This window comes from Drosophila yakuba, chromosome 2R (assembly GCF_016746365.2).
Source record: "Drosophila yakuba strain Tai18E2 chromosome 2R, Prin_Dyak_Tai18E2_2.1, whole genome shotgun sequence".
Taxonomy (NCBI): domain Eukaryota; kingdom Metazoa; phylum Arthropoda; class Insecta; order Diptera; family Drosophilidae; genus Drosophila; species Drosophila yakuba.
The window spans coordinates 15,320,503-15,331,876 of NC_052528.2; the positions used below are offsets into that span (position 1 = coordinate 15,320,503).

General features: G+C 44.0%; 1 protein-coding gene across 2 annotated transcripts; it reads left to right on the forward strand.

Moving 5' to 3' along the window:
- Window positions 1-207: 207 nt before the first annotated feature.
- On the forward strand, window positions 208-11,370 carry LOC6530776 (hillarin). 2 transcript variants are annotated; one of them, XM_002091628.4, is made up of 9 exons: window positions 208-327; window positions 3,601-4,024; window positions 5,025-5,166; window positions 5,233-5,432; window positions 8,593-9,587; window positions 9,650-10,136; window positions 10,274-10,387; window positions 10,447-10,610; window positions 10,695-11,370. In XM_002091628.4, the coding sequence occupies exons 2-9, from the start codon at window positions 3,836-3,838 to the stop codon at window positions 10,858-10,860; spliced, it is 2,457 nt and encodes an 818-aa protein (XP_002091664.1). In that variant the 5' UTR covers window positions 208-327; window positions 3,601-3,835; the 3' UTR covers window positions 10,861-11,370. The 2 variants fall into 2 exon arrangements, with proteins under 2 accessions (XP_002091664.1, XP_039228791.1); XM_039372857.2 differs by having other exon boundaries at window positions 240-386.
- The last annotated feature ends 4 nt before the right edge of the window (window positions 11,371-11,374 follow it).

Here is an 11,374-nt window from a genome sequence, read left to right on the forward strand (position 1 = left end):
ACAACTATACCAGCTGGAATTAAATGATAGATTTTCCAAAGGTGATCAATGTAAGATATTTTCAACGAACAGTTCAATCTCGATTAGGGTCATACTAAAGCTGATCCCTAGCTGGCTATCGATAGCAGTGGTGGGCATGCGTAGTTGCCTTTGCCAAGAGAGCTTTTTGGAACTATGCAAAAGCTTTTTCCAGCAGCAAAGCTCGGCTCAGAGCGGATTCCATTCCGCGAATAGCAAAGCGACTAGTCTCAAATCGATCGTGATCGCGCTCGAACCGAACGGAAAAGAAACGGAACAACAGACAAGCGGCTCGAAACCTGTGCTTGTGTGAGTGAACGTGCCCGTGTGTGTCGTCGTGCTGTGCTGCATGTGTGTGTGTGTGTTTGGTAATGAATTTTGTTACATTCCCAATACTCGAAACCTGCTGTTTGGAGAAGAGACTTTTGGAGGCACAACAAGAAATGCCGAAAATGTGATAAAGCGCAGAATTGAATTCCGGATTCCCGGACCTTGCGAACTCAACTATCTGCTCTCCCCTTTTTGTACGTCTGCCTATGTGTGTGTGTGTATGCAATGTGTGTGCTTGGATCTCGTTGGGGCTATCGCTCTGTGTTTTTGTGTTGGTGTGCGCCTGCGTGTGTGTAAAATTTATGATAAATACTTTTGCACAAAGCGCGCCCCTTTGCAACCAGAAGAGAAGAAAGTTGTTTAGCATATATGCGTAAAAGTAATAGAAATACACATAAACGGCGAAGAAGTGTGTCAAAAAGGGCCCAGAATAAGCACTCCATGCATCGCGTGTGTATAATCTAGGCGAAAATAACAACAATAATAGCGATGCTGGGGGAACAATCTACGGAAAAACTGGAACAACCGACGCCGCGGCTGCAGACACGAAAAAAAAGTGAAAGATTGCAGGCTGACGTTTGAATTCGAAGCTGCGCCTGCGTCACGGCATAAACACACACACACATGAACCAACACAAACGCAAATAGGCGGGATGGGTGGCTCTAAGGGCCGGGGGGGTGGAGTGAGGTGAGGCGACACCACCTGTCATGGAAGGTGGTTGCACCCCCACCTCCATCCCTTTGAACCACTCAGGTTTCGTATGTGCCTTCCAATTATTGTAACTCGCTCATAAATTATTTTCGGTGTTTGTGCTTCTAATTTATTGCCAGCGAAATGGGCGATTTCTAAAAGCAATTCATTGTTCCATTCAATTAGCGACTTTAAAATTGGCACAGAAAAGCAAGTACCTGACTTTTCTTAAATTTGCCCAAGCAATTCCCACAATTTTTCGAGAACAGTCAAACGTATCTGACAAGTACTTTTCTGTAGCTCTAAAAATTGGCATAAAGGTACAGCGATATAGAAAAACGGATTAAAATCAAACATGTTTATTAAAATAAGCTATTTGTACTTCTATAATTTTTAAAGTTGTAACATTACCTTGTAAAATGAGTTTATGATACTGATAAATGTGACATTGGCAAACCTTCCTTTAAATAATTAGATATCTATCATTATTTCCATAAGCTAAAAAAGGGAACCATTCGTCAGTTCGACTTGTTGATTATTCACATTAGTTTCGTTATCAAAGTTTATATTTCTCTCCATATCGCTGCTCTGCAGTGAACCAAAGTGACGCAATCATTTGCATTTTATTTTAATTCCTATGATTGTTTCACTGCCAGGCTGAATAACCAGTTGCTGCTTGTCGTGTTGTTTGCTGCTTGGCTGATGTTGTTTCTTTGCATTTATCAAATCTTTGTATCTGGCTTTAATGTGATTAGCGGTGGCAATTATGCCAATTCAAGTTCATTATAGTTGTGTTGCTGCTGCAGCAGTTTACTGTTATTATTGGTATTTATTTAATTGTCATTGTTAGCGTTTTGTTAAGCAATAGCAGCGGTAGAAGAAACAACAACAGAGATACGACAACGAAACGAAAGACTTAGGCAACGAACTTGTTCGCCCGATGCAAATGCTTCCGACTGCTTATCAATTTATTTAAATGTTTCTATTCCAAACAATTGCCCGTGCAGAGCAACTTTCGTTTTTGTGACTGCTTTGTGATTTTATTTTTTATGTTTATAATCTATTCGCATGACATTTCGTCCGCATTGATGTGGAAAAGAAACCCAAAACTGGCACGAAGCACGAAGGCATGTGTGCGAAATTCTATGCGACTACTCGGGTTACCTGCACTCTATAGCTTCTTAGTCACACCCAAGTGGCCATGGTGGCATGATGGGATGATGGAACGATATTGTGATGTTGTGATATGGCGATGTATGTCGCACGAGGCGTTTTGTCAAAGCCGCCCCATCCAATTGGAGGGTCTTCGCGGCCATCCATGTATCCATGTCCATTACAATTATCATTACACGCTAATTATGTCAGACGTTAAGCGTAATTGGACCATTCAATCACACCGATTATGATCGCATCAAGAGATCAAACTGCCATTTTTGTCGCCATTCGATGTGGGCGTTGTTGATTGATATTCGAACTAATGCGGGGGCTGTGGCCAAAGAGCTAGGCGAGATTATCGACAGCTTACTCATCGGTAGAGCTTATGGTCTTTAAGGGCACAAATCTCCCTCTCGATTCACACATCAATTTGTTGCCTCACATTCGCTGTGGTCGATCAAAGGCAGACCTCAAAAGCGGAACCAAATTTAATTCACAGCCAATCAAAATAATTTGGTGTTACAAAATCTCTGGGCGGCCTTCGCCGCATTTGCATTTGCATTTTCCCTTTTTCCATTTCAATTTCTTACCATTTTCCATTAGTGCTGCAGCTGCGATGGGGCATGCAATCCACAGATCACCAACCTTCGATGCCGCAACTGGCGCTAATCATAAGGCCTTGTCACCCCTCATCCCCAACCACCCACCATTCATCGCCCGGACTCAACGTTCATTAAACTTGAAAAGAAAGCAAAACGATGACTTTGAGTTCGAATGCGGCTTTTGGCTTTGTCTGCGCAACTGAGCCGCATTTGTTTTAATTTTGGTCAGAGCAACAGACGCCGCTGCAACAATGATTTCAATTAAAGTAACATGCACTTGCTCGCACACACTTACCTTCACACAGTCGGCTTTTCCACTTCAATTTAATTGTTGTTGCTATACAAAAACCGAAAGGAAACCTGCCAGTAACAATCGCGTCAATTAATCAAATGGAAAATGCAACTTTTTGTGCCGCTGCCAGGCGGCAGTTGCAAGCTGCACGAGCGAGTTGCACAGCAAATGCAGCAACTCAAGTTCAATTGTGGCACGTTTGGGGCAATCTCAAGCTCGAATTCCCAAGCCGAGGTCAATGGCAAGGCGAAACGGCTTTAACCCTTTGCCGCTGAATAGCGCCAAAAACTCTTGTCCACCGTGTCCAGTTAATTAAAATTCATTAATAATCTGCCCATGGCCAAACTAAATGAAAGTTTTGGCTCGCACGATGACAAACGCCTGCGCAGAATCACAATTTTTGTTTTATGAACCTGATATGGTGGTGGCCGAAAAATCTTATCGCAGCCCAAATAGGAAATTTCTATCTCCCACTCAGCTAGTAATCGTTTTCGGTCATTTTCGTTGGACAGCTTCTGCCAGCTGCGGACGGATGACGAGGATGAGCGGATGATGTCGCCCCCAGAACCAGCAACTGCAAACTCGAAAAACTAGCAGAATATACTCGTAAATTCCGCGCCAAGTGAAATTGAAAGACGAAAAGAAAAGTGACAAACTCAACAGGTACAGGTCCACCGAAAACCAGTCGGAAGCTGCCACAAAAAAAAAAAGAAAAATCCAGGAGGAATACATAGACGCGAAAACATTATGTATCGGCCAAATTTCTACGAGTCGACTTGCCTGCGCTGCAGCGAGACCGTCTATCAGGTGGATCGTGTGGGGCCACTCAAGGATTTCACATTCTTTCATTCCGGTTGCTTCAAATGCGTACACTGCGGCACAAAGCTGACGCTCAAGACGTATTTCAATAATCAGCACAAGCAGGATGACAAAGAGGTAAGTGCCAACACAAGCATCGGCAAACGAGAGTGACGGAGACGGACAGACAAAAACGAAAGACTTAAGCGACAAACGCGTCAGTCTAAATATTTGCACAGCTGCAAGATGCAAAATTGCAATTCGAACGACACTTTTTGTGTGCATATGCATAATAATAAATAACTTTGTTATTGCACCTTGCCGTGGCGCAAATGTGTGTCACTGCGGTCTGTCATTCATATGAAATATTCACCTATAAACTCACTTATGTATGTACTATGTATGTATATTCATGTACAGTGCGTTACAGAATCATACAGCTTACATAACTTATATAAACTATTTAAATTATATTTATCTAAAAAACAGAAAGAGATTCAAAAGAAAAATCAAATATTGTGGCTTTTGTATAATGATATTATTATAATAATTTATATTGCTTTTCATAAGGTTGAACAGAAATAACAGATTTCCCATCACTATTTATATAATTTATGTATTTAGTTCCTTGACCTGCCTTAAAGACGTAAAACGCACTGTATTTAGGTCCGTGTTCGTTACTGCATATTCTATTGCCACCTGCTGTGTGTAGGTGAAGTGGTTAAAATTGCATTTGCAAGCGACTGACTTTTGGGGTCTGCTCACGCACTCGAAGCGAAACCCAATATGGCTAATGGGGTGTTTCGATTTGGACGCTAGATATATGCATTCCTAAAGTGATTCAGCTGAAAATTCCTTTTAGTTTAAGGAAACATTAATTGAAGATATTTATCTGTGCCCATTAAAAAATCTCATGATTTCAAAAAGGAAATTAGATAAAAAGATTTAAAAAGAGCATTCCTTTCTTTTTAGTTTACTCCATAAATAACGTGACTTCTAAACCTTGTAACCTTCTTCAATGAATGCACTTTTTTGAAGTTCTTTATTTTTTAAGACTATAAGTATTGTACATTATCAGATGGCCCACTGATATGTTAAACAATTGATAATCTTCGAAGCTGATAAACCTCCGCTATAGGTCTATTGCAGTTCACATGTACCAAAGAGCGGGCCCGGCCATCTCGACCAGACCTCTGTGGGCATTCGTCAGGCCCTGAATGCGCCGCGCACCAACAAGTTCGTGAACGAGCAGATCCGGGGCACACGGAGCGAGGTGGATGGTGAGTATGGGGGCTGCCATGGACTTCCAACTTGACTAACTGTTTCGCTTTGCGGCATTTCGGCAGGTGGCCCACTGGGTGGCTCACGACAGTCCACGCCGAATGGCTACGGTGGCCGGGAGATTAGCTCTCCGTCGCAAAATGACTCCGACTACAAATATGGAAGATTCGATGCCAGTGCCCTCCACATTGCTCATGCCCTCAAACAAACGGAGATACAAAAGGCTTACAACAAGGCGCGCGAGAAGCCGATTGACTTTTACCTGGTAAGCAATATCCTTCACATAACAATAATTACAATAATCATAAGAAGTGTTCCATCATCTCCCGAGATGCGGAGCCAAGTGGCCGCAAATTAAGAGCATATTTAGTGCAGAACATCTAATGAAATTTTAAGTGGCTAGCGGGGCCAGCTGGTCAAGTGTGTATCTCCCATTCTCTCCAAGCTTCAGCGGTTGTGCAATGTTCCTGGGCTTAATTAATGCACTGCCCGCCGTGGTTATGTAGGCTAGTGTGCTATTTACACTTGGGCTGTGGGATTGCTCAAGTGGCCGAGTCTGAAGATACAGTTTTGCCCGTACTATTACACAAAATTCACCTCCATAAGAAAGATAAATAAGAATAGTTTATTTGAAACTTAACTTTACTTTATATACGTTGGAGAATCAGATCTATAATTATGTCAAGGGAAGATAAAAAGAAATCCATGCGATTCAAATGAATTACTAAACATCTGCAGCAAAACCTGCAGTGCTTTATTTTTTTTTGAACGCTTGAGAAATTCGAAATTGGCATGCAAAGTTGAAAATTTAAGACGGATAAATGTGATACCCAAATTGATCTAGTTAGTGGTGGTGGCGCGCCATGTGATGGGATGATCTCTCGGCCAGATTATAATTTATAAGCCCCGACTGGTTGGCCAAAAGCTGCTGTTGTTTATCGGTGCTCGCATCTTTATCCATGACTTGGCACTCGCCTCGACTGGAATGGTAATCTCCTATCCGCCTGATGCTCGGGTGAAAGCATTATAATCGCATTTTACGTAAAAACGAAATTCAAATCGCACACGTTTTTGCTTTTCTTTGACTCACACTCGCCGCACTGCCTGCCATTGCAAATGCCGAAAACGGATTTTTCTTTCACTTTCGAGAATGCCACACGCGACTGACCAGCACAACAGCACCAGCACCACATCCCAGCACCACCAATCCACCAATAGACCAATCCACCAAGTAGCACCACCGCGGGCAGAGACAACAGCAAATATTTTTATTTTTATTGCAACGCTCAATTTAACAAATTTCGAACAGGTGAACAGGTGTCTGATGGCCCACACCGCACTAACAGACGCCGCAAGACAGCGTACACGAAAGATATTTGAAAAACTACTTGCATGCGATCATTAAAAATTGTATGTACATACATGTTTCACACTCGCTCGCACACAAGCTAAAAACGACACCCTCGCTAAATTGGCAGTTTCGACTACCAACACAGCTGCTATTAAAATAATATAGCTAAATATGACACTTGTATTTGAAAACAGTTTACTCAGCCAAAATAACATATTAAAAAATCCTACCAATTATCACACAGTTTTAACGATGGATACTTATGACCTGTGTTTTTGCCTATCCCGAATCTCAAATCAATCTGGTGGTGCTGCTACGCTGAACGCGACTGTGTCATGGCCAGTGCAGCGGCACAGGCACGGCCAAGACAATGGATCCCACCAACGTCACAATTGCCGGCGGCGTCACTTGTTTTTCCGGCTGCTCCGCTGCTGCCGTTTGCTAAATCTAAATTATGCGCAGCACAGTGAAAGTAGCGGCAGCAGCTTTTTGTTTGATTAGTGGAGATTGGAGTGGAGTGGAGCGGAGCTAAAGCTTTAGATATAGCTATAGCTCTCCGAATCTCTGGTGTTGGTGGTGCTATCAGTGGTAGTGGTGGTATTGGTGGCACCGCTCCTCTTTGGCCGCCCTTATGCAATGCACGCGTTTTTAAACGCCATGTAATCGCTGTGTAATTTGGCGCCGCAATTCCATATAAAAACTCTCACGCAGCCGCAAACGCAGACACTTCCTCATAGCTAAAAGATAGCTTTTTGCCAATTTACAATTTAATGCCACTGTTTTGGTTTCTGTTTTGGTTACTTTGCTATTTCTTTTCATATATATATACATATATATGGGATTTTTGGTCGGTGGCCGCGCTTGCGCAATAATTAATTTCCACAATTTTGGACTTTCGTTTTCGTTTGGCTCTGATTTGATTTCTTGTCTGTTTATATTTCGCTCATTTCTGCTGCCATTGTCACCGTGGGCGTCGCATAACTGTTGGCTTTTCCTTTATGGTCATATTTAAAATCCGCTCAAAACCGCTCACGCAATTCCGGCTACATCGCATTTGACCATTGTCACCGGGCCTTTGAACCGTACAGTCTCAGGTGTTTCAGTTTTTTTTTTTTGATACTTTTGTTTCACTTTATTATTACTTCTATTTATGCCTTTGTTTTATAGTTATTGTTTGAACTTGACATTGAATTTTCGGATTTAATTACACATTGTTGTTGGCTTGCATGGCGCTAAATGCTTTTCGAGTGATACATATTCCTATGCGGAAATCATAACTTTGAAAGTGCCACGAACAGTGGAAGAATTTGGTTAAAAGGGAGGGATATTAATACAAGTGCAGCTTGCAGATCGGTGATTAGAAGTGCTAGCATTGAGAATGGAATGTGCATGAATGACTCAGATGATGGCAGACCATCAGTGGGTAGATTAACGATCGGCTAAGCCTTCTTTAAGCGCAATTAGCTAAAACCGTAGTAGGACTAGTTAAGAAAACAGTAGCTAATTAGACAGCTTTGGCAACGCTAGTAGGGGCTAAATCATTAAAAAATATTAAATTTTCAACTCATAAAAGTTTGCTTCAAACTTTTATGGACTTTTGGCGTTGTGAAGTACCTTTTTAAGCACATTCAATAAAATAATTTTATTTTTTGTGGAATGTCCCGGATGGAAATGGTGTGGCCTATGACCTATTTTCTGTACTGGTCAAAGAACCCAGCTTAGATTCATCAGTGACTTGATGCTTAGGTAAACTGCAGGTTGGTCGAATATGCAATTATCGATGCAAAGAGCTGCAATTATCAATAGGTGCACGCAATGCGTAGTGTAACGAATGTGTGGGAGGGTAAATGGGGAGGTGGCTGGGCCGTAAAAGATGCAACTGAAGTCGGAGTTGGGGGCCTAATGTCGGACATTGAGCCGTGCTTGTGGCAGCTCAGGCGTGGCATTATAATTAGCCAAGTTAACAAGCCAAGCATTGCAAAAACAACGAATCGCTCGCAGTGCAATCAACGAAACTGCAGCTTTCTCTGAAACACCTTTTTTTTAACTCTCCATGTTTTCTGCGATCTAACAGGCTCGCGAGGAGCAGGCTCATCTCGAGATGAAGCATCGCAAGGAGGAGGACGACCTCTACCGCAAATTCGCCAGCAAGCGCGCTGAAGAGGATCGCAAGATCCAGGACGAGTTCCAAGATGAGTGGGAGCGCGAGTTGCAGCGACTAACCCACAAGTTCGAGAAGGAGCTGGCTACCTCACGTCGCAGTCGGGACGAGGCCAACATCCTGACGATGCGCCACGAGCAGCAGAAGGAGGACCTCGAGAAGAACATGACCCTGCGACGCAGCAAGAAGAAGGAGAGCATCACCCGCAAGATGCTGGAGCACGAGCGGTACGAGACCGCCGCACTGGTGGATCGCCAGTCCAGCGAGATGCTGGAGCTGATCAGCGCCCGCCGATCGGAGTACATGCAAAGCGAGAGCATCTTCCTGGACGATGAGTTCAGTGAGGGCGCCGTGCCCGTTGAGTATCCGCTTAATGCTCCGATTCCAGCACCGCCGGCGGTCAGCAAATTCCAGATCTACACCGACCCAATTGAGTTTGAGGACGTCGATCGCATCGCCATTTCGGTGGCCCAGGAGGACCAAAAGACTTTCACAGACCTGGTACGCCAGCTGGTGGGACGCTGCACCACGGATATTGAAAAGGCCCGCACGATTTTCCGCTGGATCACGGTGAAGAACCTTAACGCCATGCACTTCGATGACGATTTACGTGGCGACACGCCCATGGGTCTGCTGCGCGGCATCAAGTACGGCACAGAGAGCTACCATGTCCTGTTCAAGCGACTGTGCAGCTACGCTGGTCTCCACTGCGTCGTCATCAAGGGATATTCAAAGAGCGCCGGCTACCAGCCCGGTGTGAAGTTCCAGGACTCACGATTCCGCAACTCCTGGAATGCGGTCTACGTGGCTGGCGCTTGGCGCTTCGTTCAGTGCAACTGGGGTGCACGACACCTGGTCAACGCCAAGGAGGCACCCAAACAGGGTCGCGGCAAAAACGACAGTCTGCGGTGAATAAAATATATCATTAGTTTGTATTTCAATCGAATATTAAATGTACTTTTCTTTGCAGTTACGAATACGACGATCACTACTTTCTCACGGATCCGCGCGAGTTCATCTACGAGTTCTATCCGCTGCAGGAGGAATGGCAGCTGCTGAAGCGTCCCATTACACTGCGAGAGTTCGAGAACCTGCCCTTCGTCCGTTCGCTTTTCTTCCGCTATGGTCTTCACTTTGCGGACGAGGGTTATGGTGCTGTGGTGTTCACTGATGACACAGGAGCAGCCACCGTGCGCATCGCCATGCCCACGGATATGCAGAGCTGCCTGATCTTCCACTACAATCTGAAGTTCTATGATAGCGACGAGGAACTGTCCTATGATGGTGTCTCCTTGAAGCGATTCGTGATGCAGTCGGTGATTGGAAACATCGTTGCCTTCCGGGTGCATGCCCCATGCTCCGGCGCCTTTCTGCTGGACATCTTTGCCAATGCGGTCACGCCGCAGGAGTACCTCACCGGCGAGCCAATGAAGTTCAAGTCGGTGTGCAAGTTTAAGGTGCGTATTGGTAACTTTTCCAATAAGATCTTTTTGTTTTCTTTAAACTATATAAAATAAATGAAATCACCTCGAAATAAATTTCTAGTACACTTCCGTTTAGTCATAAAGTTATCAACGTGCTCCATTACTTTCAGATATGCTGCGAGGAGCTGCAAACGGTGATGGTGCCACTGCCGGACTGCGCCAGCGGCGAGTGGGGTCCGACGAAGGCCACCCGCCTATTTGGACTCATACCCATCACGCATCAGGTGGGTGTGATTGCTTATTGCGATGGGTGATTTGATTCGAGTGCCTTGTTTGCTTGCAGGACCCTCTTATCTTCGCCGGACGCAGCCTGGACCTGCAATTTCGCATGTCGCGTCCGCTGACAGATTTTATGGCCACGCTGCATAAGAATGGCATCGAGGAGAAGAAGCTGGCCAAGTATGTGACTCACAGCACGCTGGACGACATTGTCACGTTCATCATTAAGTGAGTGCACAGGGAAATGGAAAATTTAATAGCTTCTCATTCCAATCAACCCCGTTCTTCCTCCCCTTCTACCATTACCCGCAGTTTCCCCGAGGAGGGTCAGTATGGTCTGGACATATACACGCGTGAATTGGGCGGTCCTCAGCACCATCACCACCACAACAATAACAACTCCTCATCCTCGTCCGGCGAGAAACATTTGTTGACGCACTGCTGTAAATATTTAATCAACTCGTCCAAGCGGAATTAAGTCGCTAGACCGGACGCTGACATGGTTTTCTGAACGTGTGGCAGGAGGCACTCTACGCGAACAAACACAAACAAAATGCAATATTAATTATAGTCTACACTTAAGTGGAAACCTAACAAACGTTTACCACATCACAAAAACCATAATACAGGTGCTAATAGAAAACCAGGCGATCCAGCGACATAATCTGATCGTGGCGAAGCTTAATGATGATGAACTATAATTTTGCTCAACCATTTGTCAAGGCAGCACTCTGAACTTGTAAATACTCTAGACTCTAATCATTAGACCTTAAAAAAATGCCTAGTAATACCAACCCTAAAATCAGCTCTTAATTAATTTGTACATCTACCGAATAATGCTTAATAATTTATTTCATAAACGCAAGGTTGCCCCTTATGCATGAACTTTATATTATACATACGACTTTGATTTAAAATGTTTAATGTTTTTGTTTAAGCGTTTATAATGTGAATAAAACCCTATTATACAAACATTCCCCACAACGTACAAA

What these genes read in the sequence shown, in the direction of transcription:
- LOC6530776 (XM_002091628.4), top strand. Translation starts at nt 3,836, where the DNA reads ATGTATCGGCCAAATTTCTACGAGTCGACTTGCCTGCGCTGCAGCGAG. An exon ending in ACAAGCAGGATGACAAAGAG is followed by an intron (nt 4,025 to 5,024) that starts GTAAGTGCCAAC and finishes CCTCCGCTATAG; the next exon opens with GTCTATTGCAGTTCACATGT. An exon ending in TCATACCCATCACGCATCAG is followed by an intron (nt 10,388 to 10,446) that starts GTGGGTGTGATT and finishes GTTTGCTTGCAG; the next exon opens with GACCCTCTTATCTTCGCCGG.